Source organism: Pseudophryne corroboree, chromosome 10 (assembly GCF_028390025.1).
Source record: "Pseudophryne corroboree isolate aPseCor3 chromosome 10, aPseCor3.hap2, whole genome shotgun sequence".
Classification (NCBI taxonomy): Eukaryota; Metazoa; Chordata; class Amphibia; order Anura; family Myobatrachidae; genus Pseudophryne; species Pseudophryne corroboree.
In genome coordinates, this window is record NC_086453.1 from 259374769 (window position 1) to 259396519 (window position 21751).

At 46.3% G+C, this 21751-nt stretch overlaps 1 protein-coding gene across 2 annotated transcripts in view; it reads left to right on the forward strand.

Annotated features, from left to right (window-relative positions):
• Positions 1–21751, forward strand: part of LOC134966464 (nicotinamide N-methyltransferase-like) — a 59821-nt gene that overhangs the window by 3840 nt on the left and 34230 nt on the right. For both annotated transcript variants that reach the window (XM_063943225.1, XM_063943226.1), the window contains exon 2: positions 2793–3000. In XM_063943225.1, coding sequence (XP_063799295.1) covers positions 2793–3000 — 208 coding nt within the window. The remainder of the gene's footprint in view (positions 1–2792; positions 3001–21751) is intronic.

A 21751-nucleotide genomic window follows, 5' to 3' on the forward strand; every position in this document is an offset into this window, starting at 1 on the left:
GTTAGGCCGTGAGTAAAATACCAAACTTTTGTGCAAATTTACTTGGCGCAGGCGCACTGCGAACATTGCGCATGCGCAGTTTGCGACTAATCACTCCGTAGCGAAAAAAAATAACGAGAGAACAACTCGGAATGACCCCCCATGTGCACTGCAGTTGTGGCAGATATAACATTTGCAGAGAGAGTTAGATTTGGGTGTGTTATTTTGTTTCTGTGCAGGGTAAATACTGGCTGCTTTATTTTTAAACTGTAATTTAGATTTCAGTTTAAACACACCCCAACCAAATCTAACTCTCTCTGCACATGTTATATCTGCCCCCACCCCCCTCCCTGCAGTGCATATGGTTTTGCCCAACTGCTAACAAATTTGCTGCTGCGATCAACTCTGAATTAGGCCCATTGTCAGCACTGACAACTGTGTGCGCCCAAACTGAGCAACAATTGAATTGCTCTGTCAGATGCCATCTAGTGACCGCCAGTGCGCAAAACACTTGTATTTCCCCATAGACGTGAGGAGCAGTATTAGCTTTTTATTATATAGAATTTTTTATGTCACTTTGTTACGTATTATTATTCATTTTTTTTGTTGACCAATGATCTCGCACGCTGTCACAAAGCCGCTTGTAAAGTGGTTGTCAGCCCCTATTAATCTCAAAAGAACAAGAAGTAGTGAAACCAGTTCTAGTATATACTATTAATATATGATGGATGGTATATGGTAACAAAAACGCACATTTGTTTAAAGACCACAATAAAAATACAATCACAAAGTATAAAAAGCAACCACTAGCTGGGCCACAGTTATATTGGTAGATTAGGGTCATGCAATATCAGACTGGCTCCTATATTCAGTATTTAAATTAGGACTTTCTCCTTTGTGTCCATAATGCATCCAATTTTAGCAGCAAGGTATTTTCAGTACGAGGATCTTGTATGTCCTAACAGTCCCTTTAGCAACCAAACTTGCTGATGAATGGGCTGAAGGAGTAGCCACCAGGTATCCATTACGCTGCAAAATGTTCCAAGGAGAATGGCAAAGTCCAAACAGAAATCCAGTAGAGTAACAAGGGTTCAGATGCAAGCTCAATGTATTTCCTTGGGCTATGGTCACCAGTAGCGGATCTTGCCACGAGCAAGCAGGACTTTTGCCTGGGGCGCCGCCTCCCGGAGGGTGCAGGGTGCCATCCGGAGGGCACCGCACCAGGGCAAGATCCGCTGCTGCTGTGCCCCCCGCTGCCTGCTGCCCCCCGCTGCCACTGGCCGCTGTGAAGGCGCGTCTAGTTTCCCTTCGTGGAGAGGACCTTTGCTGTGCGATGCGCAATGACGTCATCGTGCACCGCACATTTCAGAGCGCTACAGCAGTCTGTACAGGGGGTGTAAATGACCACGCCCCCTGTATGAAGCCACGCCCCCTATTGCCGCCCGGGGTGCACAGAGCCCCAGAACCGGCCCTGTTTGTCACCCAGCTTCATCAGGAGCATAAAGTTCTGATGGACACTCCATCTTTATTATCAATTTCCTTCAGGTTTTGTTTTTGTTTTATTTAATCTTATGTATTGTGGCAGTGCTGTGGCTTGGGGTAGAGCCCTGTAGTGGGAGAGAGCAGATGATTAGTGAAGGGCAGGAGCAGGCCTCTATGCTGACCTTTGCCAGATGCACCCCTGAACCCATAAAGACATGATGTCACTCCTAGGAACCAACAGCACTAGAAGGCAGAGCACTTCCTTACGATACTCCAGGCAGCTCTACAGGCTGCAAGGTGTACAGCATGTTGGAGCATCCAAGGGAAACTCCATCCCTCTTTGCAGTGGCGCTACTGACTGCAGGCACCCTAAAAGTCAGTACAGGTACTGTGGGGAAGCAACAGTGCTGCCCCCAGGGCTCTGCAACCTGGGTGACTGCTCCCATGGGAGGATTGGCCATAGGGCCCACAGGGAAGATTCCCTGTGGCCCTGATGTACATGTGGGGCCTTTTTTTGTTTGTTGACATGTGAGGGATGGTGCTGCTGCCATGGTTACATGTTATACCTCCGGTGCTGCCTATGTGAGGCCACTTCTACAAAAATTTCCAGGGCCACATTCAGTTCCCAATCCGACATTGACTGCTTCTCTCGCACAAGATGTCCTGAAAACCGTTTTTAGTAAATAGCTTCAACTATGTTCAAGATTATTTAAGCCTCTTTGATGATAGAAATATTCAATAGACATCTGAATATTGGACATTTTATAGATACCAAGCTTCAATAAAGAGCATGGTGCCTCTCAAATGTTGCTGTGGAGTTCAACAGTGATACTGCATTACACCTGGGAGTGAAATAGATTGGAGTTCATACATACATGCATTCATTCATTCATTCATTCATTCATTCATTCATTCATTCATTCATTCATTCATACAGTGATGCATACATACTGTATAGACAGAATAGAGCAGGATAAACAGACTAGCACTCTTTTAAATGTTGTACATTACTGGAATTAAGTAAAACTGAAATTTACTAATAAACATTTTTTTATCTTTCAGTAAGCCTAGAGTAGAAATAATAGAGCAGCAAGAACACTGTGTTTTTAAGATGAGGGGTTTGGTTTTGACTTGGTTCTTCCTGACAAATTTGAAAATGAGACAACACATCATAACGTTCATCTCTAATTTTAACAAAGATGAGTGATTGTAGATGCAATTTGAAGTGTATCGGAAGATACTGTACAGTCTGAAGTTTTTGATTTATTCTTTCTTATCATACTTCTACAGTATGTTTTAAAGATATAACAGTAAATTGTGTTTTATTCAAGGCCGTGTTGAAGGAGATATACTAATTGATTTTGGTGCTGGGCCAACAATTTACCACCTTCTCTCTGCTTGTGAAGTGTTCAACAACATAATCACCTCTGATTTTCTTGAGCAAAATCGCAGAGAACTGCAGAAGTGGCTGAAGAAGGACCCTGATGCCTTTGACTGGACTCCAATTGTCAAATATGTGTGTGAGCTGGAAAATAATAGGTAATTTGTGAGACGGATAATAATACAAATATTAAAAGATTAAGATAAAGCCAATTCTTGCTGCCTGATAAAAGGGAACAGTTCCTGGCGCCACACAGTTTTGTTCAAGCCAAAAGTCTACACTATTCTCAGCATCCTGCCAAAATGAAAAGAATTGCTATCCTCTCTTAACAAACAGGTGGTATTTGATATGCCGGCTGTTGGGATCCCGGCGCTCAGTATACCAGCGCCGGAATCCCGACAGCCGGCATACCGACAACTTTTCTCTATGTTGGGGGGTCCACGACCCCCGTGGAGGGAGAGTAAATAGCATGGCGCGCCACCGTGCCCGCATCGTGGCGAGCGCAGTGAGCCTGCAAGGCGCTCTTTTGCGCTCTCACCCCGCTGCTAGTATGCCGGCGGTCGGGATTCCGGCACCGATATGCTGGGCGTCGGGGTACCGACCGCTGGAATAACATACTACACCCTAACAAACAATGAAAAAAGCAATTAAGGTGGTGCTTAGAGAAAGAACAGAGTACAAATGTAGTCAAAGAATAAAATACTACATATTAAAAATATATATAATTTAATCACGTAAACAATGTTAATATACATAAAAAGCAGACATCTAGCAACAATTAATAAAGTCCACTTACAGTATATAATATATGTATAATCCTTTCAAATGTAAAAGAATGGGGAGTCTAGGTCTTATAGTGAATATGTAAATCACTTTTTACTATGAAGTGTTGTAGTCGCACAATGTTTCAGAACAATTGAAATGGTACTTAGTAAGTGAAAGCCTCCCAGAAGTAAAACAAATGTTGTAGCTGGAGAACCAGTAATTATTTGGCAGCGTCTTGTACGCTCCAGAGTCCAAATCCTGGGGCTCAATTATCAACAAGTTATAAAACTCATTGCATATGATAAATGGTGCCCCAGCCAATCAGCTCCTAACTGTCATGTGTTCAGCTCCTTTCATGTGTTTGAAAAATGACAGTTGCGAGCTCATTGGGTGGAGCACCATTTATCATATGCAATGGGTTTTATCATTAACAACGAGCTTTATCACTTGTTGATAGATGACCCCCCCCGTTCTTTAATGACTTACTGCAGGTGTAGAACATGATGGTGAAGGCCTTTAGTGTGGTTTTCTAACACATGGCTTGCCTGTACACAGACACTGTTAAAAACAGCCCCACGGCGCTGAGCTGCAGTGTGCTAACAAGTGCTCAGCTGTGTTCAATGCTGGTCCCTAGTTGCAAGCAGATTCCTGCATTACACTGCTATCATCAGGACCAGGCGGCTATGTGGGATAGCTTATCATCAACCTTACTGCACAGCAGGTACTATCTCCACTTTACTGCTCCATTAATGGGAGTTGGACCCCAGGGCGTACAAGATGCTACCAACTAGTAATGTGCTATTTCTCTGGCTGCAACATCTTCCACCACTGGAGACTTTCATTGACTAAGTACCCTTTTATTTATACAGCACCGTTGTTTGACTACAACACTTCATCGGCAACTATATAGTGGTTTACATATGCACTATAAGACTGAAGGGTCTAGGGTGGTCATTCTGACCTGATCACTCGCTACAGTTCATCGCAGCGATCAGGTCAGAACTGCGCACATGCTGGCGTCGCAGTGCGCCAGCACATGGCTGACAGCCGACAGCTGTTATTGCCTAGCAATCGCCTCTGCCTGATTGAAAGGCAGAAGCAGTCGCTGGGTGGGAGGTGGCAGCACGGTGGTGTTTGGCCGCCGTTTTGTGGCATCACACGCAGCCACTGCGAGCAGGGTGGAAACGAGTAGCTTTCGGCCAGCACGCAAAAGCTGCGCTGGCCGGGAGCTGCTGCTGAAGTGCAAAAGGATGCTTTTGTACTTCAGCGATGGGGCAGGGACTGACATGCGGGGCGAGCTAGCCTTGTGCTGGGCGTTCCCCCGCATGTCTGTGTGGATGATCGTAGCTGTGCTAAATTTAGCACAGCTATGATCAAATCGGAATGACCCCCTATGTACTAAGCCTTGGAGAAAGATAAAATGGACAGAAATAAAGTACCAGCCATTCAGCTGCTAACTGCAATGTTACAGGCTGTTTCTGAAAAATGGCAGTTAGGAGCTGATTGGTTGGTACTTTGGGGGTCATTCCGACCTGATCGTAGCTGTGCTAAATTTAGCACAGCTACGATCTTCTTCCCTGACATGCGGGGGGATGCCCAGCACAGGGCTAGTCAGCCCCGCATGTCAGCCCTCCCCCCCCCTGCACAAGTACAAAAGCATCGCACAGCAGCAATGCTTTTGTTGTACTTGTAGAGTAACTCCCAGCCAGTGCAGCTCCTGTGGCTGGCCGGGAGCTAGTCGTCGCTGCCTGGCTCACAGCGGATGCGTGTGACGACACGCAGCCGCTGCGGCCGCCACCCACACGTCCAGCCACGCCTGCGTTGCTGTGCCGCCACCTTCCGCCCGGCTACCACCTCTGCCTGTCAATCAATCAGAGGCGATCGCTAGGCAACAACAGCAGTGGCGACGGCGCATGCGCAGTTCTGACCAGAACGCTGTGCTGTGAAGAATTGCAGCGACCGTTCAGGTCAGAATGACCTCCTTTATCTCCGTCCGAGGCTTAGTACATAGACCCCTCAGAGATACTCCCTCTTCTTTTCCATTGAAATAAGTTATATATGTCTACAGTAAGTGCACTTTATTCATTGTTGCTAGATGTTAAATGATTGAGGGCTTTACATAATTGTACACTAGCATATATGGGTAATATCCAGACAAGGGCTGGCTTGTGATCAAACTAGGCCTTATAGCAAAATCAGCATGCTTTTATTTGCTGATACACAAAAATTTGAAGCATTTTATTGTTAGCGCCTATAACAAAAGCCTTTCTTTCTGATCATTGAGACCATGGTGACTATATAAATCTTATAGACACCATCCAAAATACATTTTGAAATGTTTTTAAATGTTATGTGACTTATGTCCTTGTTTAACCATCTTCATCATCTTTAGCCATCTTAATCAAGTTCCTATGTAGCCGGGAGGTTGTTTCACTTTAATATAGCAATCATTAAATAAAAATCTTACTTATATCCAAGGATCAAAAGAAAAATTAAGGCCTCTGTCTGGCATTCATTTCTAATTTTATCTTCTCACAGACTCGGAAATCATTAATCATTTATCTCTATGGTGGTGGGGAGAGGGTGAGACCTTGGAGAGCTAGAGAGTGACAGGAGAGAGAGTGATGGGGAGATAGTGATGCAGAAGCTAATGGGGAGAGGCAGTGAGTGACAGGGAGAGGGTCATGGGAGAGGTAGTTGGTGACATAGAGAGGGTGTCAGGGAGAGGCAATGAGTGATGCCAGGGGTATGCAATGTGTAACGCAAGGAAGCGGGTGACAGGCAGTAGGTGATAGGATCAAAGGCAGTAGATGACAGGGAGAGGCAATGGGTGACACCAGGCAAAGGGTGAAAGACAGGGGGTTACAGGGAAAGGGTGATAGGGAGAGGCCATGCGTGATATACAGTATAGGGGAAAACGGCTGGATTGGAAGTGGGCAGTGAGATGGTGGTGGGAGGGGGGACACTCCCGTGCAGAATGGCGGACACTGTAACTGGACTAGATGAGGGAGTGTTTTTTGAGGGGCATTTAGATACGGTAGTGGGCTGGTTAGGGGAGGGAAGGAGGTAGGGTGGACTATCCTGGGACATTTTTTCAAACCCGGGTATCAGGATTGAAAAATGGTCAATCCCGGGATTGGCTTTTATCACTGTGTGTCCATCCGCCTCGCCTCTCCCCACCTGCCCCGCAGACATAAATCAACTCACCAAACTGCTGGGGCGGGTGGGTGAGACCAAGGCAGCCATGGGGGGGGGGGGGGGGGACTGTGGGGACTGGTGTCCTGGGCCCTTACAGAGAGGGGGCCCCACCACTGGCTCCTACCACCAATACTGGTAGATCTGCACCAGTCTGTAAATCAACAGCTGTCTGATGCACAGGTACTACTTCTTAAAACAAGCCTTAACTGTGCATCAGCTCTCTGTGAACCATTCCTAAAGGTCCACAACATTCCACCTATACTGTATGTAATGTCACAATGTATGACATCACATAAGGGTGCGCCAGAATCTTTTTTTTTGGGAGGAAGGGCCCCTGTTTATTTTGTCAGTCCTGGGCCCCACAATTTCTGATGGCAGTCCTGGGTGAGACACTTCATCCAGACGACACTGAGGGCAGCGGGCACTGTGATATCTGCAAGGGGAGCCAGGAGGAGCTGGCGGGTGAAGGCCGCCGCATCATCAGTCTCAGCGGCTGGTGACTGCACAACGTGACCTCAGAGTCAGAGGTCACGCTGCGCAGGGGGAGAAGGCTGCTCTGCATTAAAGGGCCGCCTAATCCCTCAATCCCCGGGATTGGCGCTTCCAATCCCGGGATTGAATCCCGGCCTATTTTTTGGCTTAAATTCTGGGATCCTGCCGATCCCGATCCCGGGATTGGCCACCCTAGAAGGATGAGACACTGGGCTGGCACAGTGGGAGACATTGGAGTATGGCAGGTTAGTGAGATGGTGAAGGACACTGTGTTGGATGGGGAAACACTTTCTGATTGGGGGTACTGTGCAGGATGGGAAAAGGGCAGTGAGATAGTGGTGGTTGGGGCAGTGGCGGATTTAGCGGGGGGCAATTAGGGCGAACGCCCCCCCCCTACACATACCGGCGCCGGGATAGACGGCCGGATCCCGCCGCGGCTGTCATCTGCGCAGGCGCGCAGCACATCCGGCCGTAAAGTACTTCCGCCCGGCGCCTGGCCCGACGATCTGCTGCGGCAGCCGCAGCCAGCACTGTAGTGGAGCCTGGCGGTGGCTAGCAGCCAACACTGTAGTGGAGCCTGGCGGCGACTAGCAGCCAGCAGCATGCGTGATCCTGTCCTTTCTCACCCTGACCACTACACCTGCTCTTTTCACAATCAGCAGCATGTACTCCCCTCTCTGCCTTACCCAGGTAAGTGGCCTCAGATCTGGTCACCTTGCTGGCGCTGTACAGGTCACAGAGCTGCGCGGTGACCCCTAATATCTGTTGTAATACACATGTTACTAATGGTATATGGATAATATGGTATATAGAGCACGCTGGGATACAGTCAGGGGAATGGTCATTGCTGGGTGCATCACTGTGATATGACAGTGAAATAACGGCGCAATTCTAGGAATGAGACATTGCTCCCTTGATAAGTCTTATCTGTTCTGACAGGCTGCGCCCTGTGCAGAGCGGCTTCTTCTGTATCACCCTCTCCCTGCTCATAGTAGTGATGAGGCGAGCCCCCCTTCCGCAGGGGATTTTACTTTGTTTTACCCAGATCCCTGCTACTTCAGATAATTCTCCCAACTGGATCTGCTTACTAGGAAGGAGTTTCCATAAAGAGAAAAAAATGCACAAATTATGATGTATGTATGTGTATATATATATATATATATATATATCTATCTATCTATCTATCTATCTATCTATCTGTGTGTGTGTGTGTGTGTGTTCCCAGAAGGACCATAAAATCAAGTTCGTTATTCCATTAAAGAGTATTGCTGTGGCAGAGACTCTAGTAATAGTGTGTAGTAAAGTTGCAGTGTGTTGTATCCCAGCACTGCGACTACTCGGGGCAGATCCACGCATGTGCTCATGATAGCCGGATACCGCAGGTCCGCAGATGACCAGGACCCAGCGTCACCCCCTCACCCCAGTGGGGACCCTGCACCATGAACATCACCAGGTGCTGTGTGCCTTCATGCTGGCTGCGGCCAAGTGGCTGGTGCGGTCGGAGGAGAAGAGCATGGCTTGCTCCCGGGATGGTGGGAAAAGCCGAGGCCCAACCTCCTAGCAGCACAGAGATGCTCGACCCCTGGGACTGTTCTCTGTGTCGGGCTCGAGTGATGTCCTGCTGCTAAGGTAATCTCTTTTAAGTGGGAGGGGCATAACTAAGTGGGAGGAGTAAGAGTAGAGAGGGGAGGAGTCAGTATAAATTTTTCATCCACCCCCCCTAAAACTAAAGTCTAGATTCGCCACTGGGTTGGGGGAACACTGGGCTGAATGATGGGGATCACTGTGACTGAACTGTTTGCACAGTACCTGCACCAAATAGAATTGCACATACAGTAGTAATGTATATGTGCTAGGGTTTTGGAGAGAGAGCAGAGCAAGGAGCTGCAACATTAAGTATGTCATCTGGGGAATTCCTTTTCTGCATCATTTGTTTTAAAGCTCATTAGACTCTCTGGGGTATATTTACTAAGATTCGTAATTTCCGAAAATAGGTCAAAGTTCAATCACGAATGACATCGGCAGTGTAAAACTGCAACTTTTTGAATTGATTACGACTAATTTACTAAGCTGTCGTATTCGTGTTTTTCTTTTCTTCCGATGTCGATGTCATTCGTGTTTTTTTACCTAATTTAACGGCAGTGATTAGCAAAACACTGCCGTTTTTTTTTACAATCAATCTCGGCCGGATTTGTGTGATCCGTGCTGGGTTTTTTTTTTTTTCTTTTTTAAAGTAAACAATGTAATTTTAAAAAAAAAAATGCGTGGGGTCCCCCCTCCTAAGCATAACCAGCCTCGGGCTCTTTGAGCCGATCCTGGTTGCAGAAATATGTGGAAAAAAATGACAGGGGTTCCCCCATATTTAAGCAACCAGCATCGGGCTCTGCGCCTGGTCCTGGTCCCAAAAATACGGGGGACAAAAAGAGTAGGGGTCCCCCGTATTTTTAAAACCAGCACCGGGCTCCACTAGCTGGACAGATAATGCCACAGCCGGGGGTCACTTTTATACAGCGCTTTGCGGCCGTGGCATCAAAAATCCAACTAGTCACCCCTGGCCGGGGTACCCTGGGGGAGTGGGAACCCCTTCAATCAAGGGGTCCCCCCCCCCCAGCCACCCAAGGGCCAGGGGTGAAGCCCGAGGCTGTCCCCCCCCATCCAATGGGCTGCGGATGGGAGGGCTGATAGCCTTTGTTGTAAAATAAAAGATATTGTTTTTAGTAGCAGTACTACAAGTCCCAGCAAGCCTCCCCCGCATGCTGGTACTTGGAGAACCACAAGTACCAGCATGCGGCGGAAAAACGGGCCCGCTGGTACCTGTAGTACTACCACTAAAAAAATACCCAAAAAAACACAAGACACACACACCGTGAAAGTATAATTTTATTACATACATACACACATACATACATACATACTTACCTTATGTTCCCACGCAGGTCGGTCCTCTTCTCCAGTAGAATCCAAGGGGTACCTGTTGAATAAATTATACTCACGAGATCCAGGGGTCCAGGCTCCTCGGCAAATCCAGGGATAATCCACGTACTTGAATAAAACAAAAAAAACGGTTGCCCGACCACGAACTGAAAGGTGACCCATGTTTGCACATGGGTCACCTTCCCACGAATGCCAGAAACCCACTTTGCCTTCTGGCTAAGTGGGTTTCTTCAGCCAATCAGGGAGTGCCACGTTGTAGCACTCTCCTGATCAGCTGTGTGCTCCTGTCTTCACTGACAGGCGGCACACGGCAGTGTTACAATGTAGCGCCTATGCGCTACATTGTAACCAATGATGGGAACTTTCTGCCCTGCGGTTGACCTAAAGTGACGTCACCGCTGAGCAGAAAGTTCCCATCATTGGTTACAATGTAGCGCATAGGCGCTACATTGTAACACTGCCGCGTGCTGCCTGTCAGTGAAGACAGGAGCACACAGCTGATCAGGAGAGTGCTACAACGTCGCACTCCCTGATTGGCTGAAGAAACCCACTTAGCCAGAAGGCAAAGTGGGTTTCTGGCATTCGTGGGAAGGTGACCCATGTGCAAACATGGGTCACCTTTCAGTTCGTGGTCGGGCAACCGTTTTTTTGTTTTATTCAAGTACGTGGATTATCCCTGGATTTGCCGAGGAGCCTGGACCCCTGGATCTCGTGAGTATAATTTATTCAACAGGTACCCCTTGGATTCTACTGGAGAAGAGGACCGACCTGCGTGGGAACATAAGGTAAGTATGTATGTATGTATGTGTGTATGTATGTAATAAAATTATACTTTCACGGTGTGTGTGTCTTGTGTTTTTTTGGGTATTTTTTTAGTGGTAGTACTACAGGTACCAGCGGGCCCGTTTTTCCGCCGCATGCTGGTACTTGTGGTTCTCCAAGTACCAGCATGCGGGGGAGGCTTGCTGGGACTTGTAGTACTGCTACTAAAAACAATATCTTTTATTTTACAACAAAGGCTATCAGCCCTCCCATCCGCAGCCCATTGGATGGGGGGGGACAGCCTCGGGCTTCACCCCTGGCCCTTGGGTGGCTGGGGGGGGGGGACCCCTTGATTGAAGGGGTTCCCACTCCCCCAGGGTACCCCGGCCAGGGGTGACTAGTTGGATTTTTGATGCCACGGCCGCAGGGCGCTGTATAAAAGTGACCCCCGGCTGTGGCATTATCTGTCCAGCTAGTGGAGCCCGGTGCTGGTTTTAAAAATACGGGGGACCCCTACTCTTTTTGTCCCCCGTATTTTTGGGACCAGGACCAGGCGCAGAGCCCGATGCTGGTTGCTTAAATATGGGGGAACCCCTGTCATTTTTTTCCCCATATTTCTGCAACCAGGATCGGCTCAAAGAGCCCGAGGCTGGTTATGCTTAGGAGGGGGGACCCCACGCAATTTTTTTTAACAACAAAAAACACTTTCCCACCCCTTCCCATTGATATACATGCACGGATCTCATGGATCCCTGCATGCATCTCAAATCACGAATAAAAAAAGCAGGTCTGTTTTTTTTAGGACTTTTTTGCGAATTGTAATTTTTCACGGCAGTGTTTTGTGTTTTTTTGCTTAGTAAATGACCGAGATTCGTATCTAAACAGGCGTAATTTGACCGATGGTGTATTCATTCGTAATTTTTTACCTGAACTAGCAAAAAATTACGAATGCCCTCATCACTGCCGTGATTAGTGTTTAGTAAATGACCGAGATTGACCGAGATGACACTTTGATGAAAAAACGGCATCTCGGTCAAAATCGGGAGCTTAGTAAATATACCCCTCTCTCTCTCTCTCTCTTTCTGCAATCCCAAAACCCCCGCACACGTACTATATACAATTCTAATATATACGGCACAGGGTGTGTATACTAAATAAAACTACATTTTATCTACTGTATATGGTGGTTTCCCTGCAATGGGGCACCTCTAAAGAAATTGATCCTTTCTGGGCCGATGGTGTCCTCAGTTGTAGGAAAATCTAAAGAGTGTAGGAATATAACCAATTTCATTAGTATGCAACAGAGGTTCAACCAGACTTGTTCAATGTGTCACCTCCAGCCTCCTGCCCCTGTGTCACTCCATCCTCGTGCTCCCTGTCACTTCAGCCTCCTGTTCCATCTCCCATCCATCCCCATGTCTTTCCAGCTACATGCTTCCTGTGTCAATCAAGCCTTGTGCTCCCTGTTTTGCCTCCAGCTTCCTGCTCTTTTAGTCACCTCCTGCCTCATGCCCCTCGTGTCCGCTTCAGCCTCCTACCCTGTGTTGCCTCCAGCCTTTTGCTCCCATTGTCACCTCCTGCCCCATGTCCACTCCAGCCTCCTGCTTCCTGCTTCACCTCCAGATCCCTGCATCAATCCAGCCTCGTGTTCCCTGTTTCACCTCCTGCCCCATGTCACTTGAGCTTACTGCCTCTTGTCACTTCAGCCTTCTCACCCTGTCTTTCCAGCCTCCTGTCCCCTGTCTTTCTAGCCTTCTACCACCACAGTCTTTTCAGCCTTCTGCACCTTCTTTCCAGCCTTCTGTCCCCACAGTCTTTCCAGCATCCTGTCTCTCTGTAATTCCAGCCTCCCTTCCAGCCACCTATCCCTGGCTTTCCAGCTTCCTGTCCTTCCCCTAAGTCTTTTCAGCCTCTGCTCCCACATCTTACCAACCTTCTGCTGCCACAGTCTTTCCAGTCTCCTACCCCCACTGTTTTTCCAGTTTCCTGCCGCCATCTTTCCAGCCTCCTGCCCACGTGTTTTTCCAGCCTCCTACCCTCCATATCTCCACCCCCCCCCCATATTTAAAAAAAGGACTGGACGAGCCAAAGGCAAAAAATGCAGGGGTGTGGCCACAGAATAGTACCAATTCACGTTACACCACACAGTAGTACCCCTTATACATGTTATGCTAGTTAGATCCCCTTATACATGTTATGCCTGGTAGAGCCTCTTATGCACATTATGCCAAGTAGAGCACCTTATACACATTATGCCAGGTATTGCCCCTTATATATATTACATCAGGTAGAGCACTAAAACATTATTCCATGTACAGCCTGTATACATTAAGCCATGTAAAGCCCCTTATACCGATGTAGTCATGTACATCATGGCTACATCCATGTCTGCCCACGAACCGGTGGTCGCAGGCCACGGGTATGTCTGGGGTGCAAACACATAATAGATGTGTACGTGCACATGCCCCATTTGCATGAATGTGAGCATTTTTGTGTGCTGTCTCATTGTGGCTAGGTGTGGATCGTCTAGCCGCGCCAGCAGTGCATGTTAGATAAGCGTGGCTACATCCGTACACAATACATCAGGTAGAGCCTCTTATACACATTACTTCAGGTAGAGCCCCCATACATTATGCCTATATAAAGCCACTATACATTATGCCTGGTAGAGCCCCGTACACATCATTCCTCCTTCTTATCATCTTCCCACCCACCTACCCTTAGGGTGTAGCGTCCATGTAAGGAGAGAGGGAGGGACGGAGAGAAAGAGTTAAAGTGAGAGCCTGATTTACATTAGTTCTCAATTGTGCACAGGAGTAAGCAGCCGGCTTCTGACCCAGAAGTCTCTCTGTGCACTGCAGGAGAAGAGCAGGAGAAGACAGGGGGATGGAGAGGAGGGAAGCACACGGGGGAGAGACTGGGCCACCCACACTGCCCAGCACTGACTGGTCTATTGTATACAGTGACCAGTGCTAGCACTGCCAACACATTCATAGGGGACATTGGGGTTCATGCAGACGCTGCTCTCACAAGGCAATTGCGCTGGGGTCGAAGCACACTTGGCACAGCCCTATTTAAGTGTGTATGTGAAGCTCCACCCTCCAGGAGATAAGAGGAACACGGGCTGCATTCATTTTCCTTGCTGTACAGAATATTTCATGCCAGTATGCTCTATGCACAGGACATGTAAACATATTATTTATATTAGATTACCTTCAACAAATGTTGCACTGTCTTGCATGGGTGGTATTCATGTGACCGGCGGTCTGCTGACCGACGGTCACATGACCTCCTCCACCATCCCGAAGGCTCACTATCCCGATGGTTGGCATGCCGACCAACAGGGACTATTTCCACTCGAGGGTGTCCACGACACCCATAGAGTGGGAATAGAACCCGTGGCGACCGCAGGTCGCCACCGAGCCCGCAGCGTGGCGAGCACAGCGAGCCCGCAAGGGGCTTGCTGCACTCGCCCCTCCCCACCGGGATCCCGGCGTCGGTATGCTGCCGGGATCCCGGCGTCGGTAAGCTGACCGGCGGTCAGGAGACCGCCGGTCAGCCATACTACACCCGTCTTGCATACATAGTAAATAAGTATAGAGTGTATAGAGATGCAACAGCTTTTTAAACTAAGTTTTTCATTGTAATGATTGTGTAATAGCTATTGAAAAATAGATACATTAGATAGATAGATAGATAGATAGATAGATAGATAGATAGATAGATAGATAGATAGATAGATAGAGTGCATATTCCCCAGTAAAGCAGTAGCAGAGGAAGACTGGGATGGAAAACCAGCACAGGAAATTTAGGGTAGCAGCCCTACTGGGAGTGGGTTCTGTTGAGCGGGTGGGGTTTGTCAAGCAGGGCAGGATCCCTCCCCATGGAAGTGAGCACCAGCAGTCGGGAGAACCGTCCGGGATATTCTTAACGTGGCAAAGTGGTGAGACTACCTTTTAAAATATTCTTTTTACGGTCTGGCCAGAAGTGAAAAAGTGACTTCTAAAAGTTTATACAAAATTCCTCTGCTCCTGCAAAGATAGCAGCTATAAAGTATGTGCTGCAGCAGAAGTGACTCTGAAACTTGGTAAACCAAGTCATTCCTTCACTTTTTTTTCTTATACTGTATATTGTTGGAAATATTACCTGTTCGCTGCAGACTACCAGTAAGGATGATGGACGTTTTTATCTGACTATGGGGGTAATTCCAAGTTGATCGCAGCAGGAATTTTTTTAGCAGTTGGGCAAAAGCATGTGCACTGCAGGGGGGGGGGGGGTGGGGGGGGGGGGCAGATATAACATTTGCAGAGAGAGTTAGATTTGGGTGGGTTATTTTGTTTCTGTGCAGGGTAAATACTGGCTGCTTTATTTTTACACTACAATTTAGATTTCAGTTTGAACTCACCCCACCCAAATCTAACTCTCTCTGCACATGTTATATCTGCCCCCCCCCCCCCCCTGCAGTGCACATGGTTTTGCCCAACTGCTAACAAAGTTCTTGCTGCGATCAACTCAGAATTATCCCCTATGAACATTACTAGGATCTAATAGGTTTGAATATAGAAGTCTAATTTAGCCATTTATTCAGCTATGAAAACAGAGGGATATAGGGGCTAATTCAGGTTTTCATTTATGATCGCCCTGCGGGCCCATGTGCAGCGCCCGTCCTATGCATGTGCCCTCACTTTCTGTGGGGGGGCCACTGAAAATGCGATCGCCTCTGCCTGCCGAACGGGTGCATGTTGTGGGCGCAGCTGCCATGATCAGGGAGAAGGCGGCGGGTCTCCTGCGGGCGCAGCTAAGCTGCACCGGCAGGACGCTTCCAGTATTTCTGCTAACAAGTCGAAATTGCGATCACTCGCAATTTCTGCTTGTTGAAGGGTGGGGGAGGATCCGGTCAGCATGCTGGGCAGTCTTGCCCAGCGACGGGCAGCCCCCAGCATGCTAGGGAAAGGATAATTAGCAGCATTTGCTATCCTTACAGAATTAGCCCCATAATCCCTTGAAAAAATATTGTATCTTTTCCAAAGTGGTATAGTGAGTATTTGATACATTGTGCCAAATACATGTTTATAAACAGTATCATATTGTGACAAATAGTAAGGTACGGTTTGAGCTAACATTGCAGCAGCTTTATCAACTAAAAAGAATAACAAAAATAAAAAGAAATGTTTTTATGTACTTTTAAAAGGGTGTAATCTATTAGCGTTGATCTGTTTTTTTAAATAAAGATATATATATATATATATTATTTTTTTCTTTTGTTCCAGTGCGCTGTGACATATTTTTTCACTTTCTTTATCAGTTTATGGAGGACTGAGTATCCCTCAGGTTAGCAGGAGCAAAGGACTAAAAATGAATAATTTTTGATCTGACTATTGGACACTTTGGGTGGGATTCAAATGATATATCATTCCCAATCTCCTTTCTAAAGTGATCCCCGTTATTGCGCATATCGCGACTATAGTAATCAGGTTTAGCTGCGTAATGGGTTGTATGCCCTCGCAATCGTGAGGGTAGCGAGCTTGAATGATTATACCATACCCGACAGCAGAAACAGAACAGGTGTGGAAGGGGGTGAAAAGAATTGAATACCGCTCTTTGGGCCTCATTCCGAGTTGATCGCACCAAGCAAATTTTTGCTGCTGGTGCGATCAACTAATCTCCGCCTATGGGGAGTATATTTTAGCATAGCAGAGCTGCAATCGCTTGTGCAGCCCTGCTATGCTAAAAAAGTTTCACACAAATCAAGACCAGCCCTGGACATACTTACCCTGTGCGATGGGTCCAGCGATGATGGTCACGGCTTTGACATCAGACATTCGCCCTCTGTTCGCCTGGACACGCCTGTGTTTTTCTTACCACTCCCTGAAAACGGCTTCAAACGGTCAGTTGACAACCTGGAACGCCTTCCTGCTGCCAATCTTCTTGCGGTCGCCGCTGTGACCGCTTTCTTCTCTGTCAGTGTTATTGCCCGGCGACGAACGTCGCCGGGCAATGACGCACATTCGGATTCAAGACCCGATCACACCGCTGCAAAGAAGTGCAGCGTGCAATCGGGTCAGAATGAGGGCTTTTGTGTTTATTGTTTCCCCCCCCCCCCCCTCCCCCCATACAGCCTGATTCTGAGTTGGATGCAGTTGCGGCCATCCTTATGTCTTCAGTTGCAGTTGCGCATGTAACTTTATTCTAATGCTCAGTGCCAGATTAAAGTATGCATGGGAGTGAAGCTGAAATTTATGTAGTGCTGCCACCAGAGGTGTGACCAGTGATGCAGGAACATTGCTCTCTCACTGCCACTTTCCTCCATATCTGATCGCCGCACCCTCCATATAGTATCTACCTGATTACCCCCTCCAAAGCTGTTTCATTGACCATTCCTGCTCACCTTGCAGCTCACACTGCCCCCATCACACCTCACTGCTCACCCTGCAGCTCACTCCACTACCACGGCTCACACTTGACTTCTCCCAGTACGTCAATCCATTTCTCATACTACTGCAACCTCCCCTCCCTCCTAGACACACACACAAACACACACACACACACACACACACACACACACACACACACACACAGTAACCCTGATTCTTCTACAGCATTCACAAACAGAATCTCACATGCAAGTCTCACACACACAATCCGCGTCACTATAATACATCTCCCCCAAAATACTAGCCAATCAGCTCCTACCTGTCAATTTTCAAACACTGCCTGTAACATGGCAGTTAGGAGCTGGTTGGCTGGTACTTTACCTCTCTCAACTTTTTAATTCTCCAAGGCTTAGTACATACACCTAATAGTAGGCTACAAGCCCACAAGCTCAAACATTAAGCCAATGTAGTCTTGTGATGGGATCAGTATGTTATGCCGGCTGTTGAGGTCCCAGCAGTCAGAAGACCGATGCTGGATTACTGGCGGTGAGGTCACTAACCTATTCCTCCTCGGGTGGTGGCATGGACCACTACTGGAGTGGGGATTCCAGGCAATGTTCTGTATTTCGACCGCCGGCATTTTACCTGGTGTCGGGATTACAGCGTCGTTATCCTGACTGATAGGACCCCGACAGCTGGCAAATTGACTGCCTTCCCTTGTGATATACAGTATAATCACAAGTGACAGTTGCAGGCAACAGTTTAAACCATACAAATATCCTCCCTGCCCTCTGTAACTTGTCTCTGTGCCGGCTCTTCTGCAGTGACAGGAGCCAGGTACTTCAGTGTGATATTCTCCTGCAGCACTCGGCTCCTGTTACAGCTGAAGAGCTGGCACACACACTGCCTAGTCTCCGGGGAAAGCCATCATCTCAGGAGATGCTGGACATGCCCCCTGAGTGACGATCCCTGCAAGGCCACGCCCCTTTACATTAGGTCATGCCCCTTTTTTGAGCGGGCGCCTCCAGCATGGAGGTATAGGGCAGAGTGCGCACTGGGTCTGGCTACCAGCCCACAAGCTCAAACATTAGGCCAATATAGTCTTGTGATATAAAAGTATAGTACAATTACAAGTAATGGTTGCAGGCAAATAGTTTAAACATTACAAATATCCTCCGTGCCCTCTGTAACTTGTCCCTTGCACTTAAAGATTTCAGTTCCAGTTCCAATACTAGCTCATTAAAAAATACATAGTAACATAGTAGCATAGTATCTAAGGTTGAAAAAAGACAATTGTCCATCGAGTTCAACCTATTTGTGGTCTCCTATGCACGATTATTTTGTATAAAATTTTGACTGAAGTTGATGACTGCCGTTACGTTTTACCCCTCTTTTTTATAATAACCATAGTGCGTGATTATGCCCCGTAACCCTGGATATCCTTATCCATTAGGAATTTATCTAACCCATTCTAAAAGGTGTTGATTGAGTGGGCCATTACAACTCCCTCAGGCAGGGAATTCCAAACATGTATCGTCCTTACCGTAAAAAATCCTTTATGCCGTATTGTACGGAATCTCCTCTCCTCTAACCTGAGCGAGTGTCCACGAGATCTCTGTGTTGATCTAACCAAAAACAGGTCCTGCGCAAGATCTGTATATTGTCCCCTTATATATTTGTAAATGTTGATCATGTCCCCTCTTAATCTCCTCTTTTCCAGTGTAAACATGCCTAGTCTTGCAAGACTTTCCTCGTATTCCAGAGTCTCCATACCCCTAATTAGTTTGGTCGCACTACTCTGAACCTTTTCTAGCTCCAGGATATCCTTTTTGTAGTAAGGTGCCCAGAATTGTACACAGTATTCAAGGTGTGGCCTCACAAGTGATTTATATAATGGGAGTATAATACTCTCGTCCCTAGCATCAATTCCCCGTTTTATGCATGCTAATATCTTATTAGCCTTCTTTGCTGCAGTCCTACTTTGGGTACTACTGCTTAGTTTGCTATCTATGAGGACACTTAAGTCCTTTTGCAGTACAGAATCCCCTAATTTTACTCCATTTAGTAGGTATTTGTTATTTTTGTTCTTGATACCACAGTGCATTACCTTACACTTGTCTGTATTGAAGTGCATTCTCCATTTCACTGCCCAAGCTTCTAATTTAACTAAGTCGTTCTGAAGCGACTCAGCATCCCCCTCCGCATTTATAACTTTACACAATTTGGTTTCCTCTGCAAAAATTGACACCATGCTCTCTAGACCTTCTGTAAGGTCGTTAAAGAAAATATTGAACAATAGCGGTCCTAATACTGAGCCTTGTGGCACACCACTTAGCACTTCAGTCCAATTTGAAAAAGATCCATTAACCACAACGCGTTGCTCCCTATTATCTAACCAGTTTTTGACCCAAGTGCATATTGTGCTTCCTAGCCCTGTTTCTTGTAGCTTGTAGATAAGTCTCATGTGTGGTACAGTGTCGAATGCTTTGGCAAAATCTAAAAAGATTACATCCACCTCCTTTACCCTGATCTAGGTTTGCGCTTACTGTTTCATTAGAGCCAAGTAAGTTGGTTTGACAGGATCTGTCCTTCATAAACCCAAGTAGATTCCTTTTAATGACCTTATTGACTTCAAGGACATTCTGAATACTATATCTTAGAATACCTTCCAAAACTTTCCCCACTATAGATGTAAGACTAACTGGTCTATAATTACCTGGTTCAGCTTTACTTCCCTTTTTGAATATAGGCACTAATTCCGCTATACGCCAGTCTTTGGGAACCATACCTGATATTACTGAATCCTTAAAGATCAAAAATAGCGGTTTTGCAAGTTCAGAGTGAAGCTTGGGTGAATACCATCAGGACCTTGTGACTTATTAATCTTTAAATGTTTTAATTGGTCACAGACTACTTCCTTGCTTAAATAAGTACCTATCAGTGGGATATTCTCATTATTGAGATTATGTGTTAGTCCCTGAATTGGGTGCTCTCTAGTAAATACTGTTGAAAAAACTCATTTAGTGTGTCCGCTATGTCATTATCATTTTTGCTTAAAACTCCCAACTTGTCTTTTAAAGGGCCTATACTCTCCTTCTTTAACCTCTTGCTATTAATGTATTTAAAGAATTTTTTGGGATTCGCTTTGCTTTCCTTTGCTACTAGTTTTTCAGTTTCTACTTTAGTTGCTCTTATTTCCTTTTTGCATATTTTGTTACATTCCTTATAGTGCTGAAATGACTCTGCTTCCCGGTCAGATTTGTATTTTTTAAAATGCTTGCCTTTTCTTGCCCATAAGTTCCTTTATCTTTTTGTTAAGCCACATCGGTTTATGATTTTTATTCCTTTTTTTGCTGCTCGTAGGAATAAATTTGAGAGTATTTTTAGCTAGGAGGAATTTTAGTACCTCCCATTTCTCCGTAGTATTTTTTCCTAAAAATAAACCTTCCCATTCAATATCCCTGAAAAATACCCTCATCTTTTCAAAATTCGCTTTGCTAAAGTTTAGAGTCCTAGTTGAGCCAGTATAGGGCTGTTTATGAAAACTGATATTGAATGTGATCATATTGTGGTTGCTGTTTCCTATGGGTTCCCCTACTATAATACCTGATACCAAATCCCCATTGTTTGTTAATGCCAGGTCTAAGATTGCATTGTACCTAGTTGGTTCCTCAATTAGTTGGACTAAGCAGTTATCATTAAGTGTGTTTAAAAACATATTGCCCCTAGCAGTATCACATGAATCGTTTTTCCAGTTTATCTCTGGATAGTTAAAATCTCCCATCACTACTATGTCTCCTACTCCTGCTGCTCTTTCAATTTGCTTTGGTAACAATTCCTCATCAGATACGTTGATACCAGGCGGCCTATAGCATACACCCAATACTAACTTTTTTATTCCTTTTTCCCTGCATGCAATTTCTACCCATAATGTCTCGACAGTGTCTACAGTCCCCTCCTGAATATCTTCTCGTATATCAGGTTTTAAAAACGGCTTTACGTAAAGACACACCCCTCCACCCTTTTTATTTAGTCTGTCTCTCCTAAACAGTGTATAGCCCTCTAGATTGACTGTCCAATTGTGAGATTCTTCCCACCAAGTTTCAGTAATGCCTATAATATCATACTGTTTGCTTGCTGCAAGTATTTCTAGTTCACCCTTTTTACCAGTAATGCTTCTGGCATTTACATACATACAACTAAGATAAGTTTTTTCCCTTGCGTTAGGGACATCTTTCGCCTTTTGTAGCAATGATGACCTGTAATCGTCATTGGTTAGTGCTTTGGTAAAATCTCTTTTAGTACCCATGTTAGTAACATTACCACCTGCTCTTACCCTCCCCCCAACTTCTCCCCCATTTTGTTTACTACCGCTATCCCCACT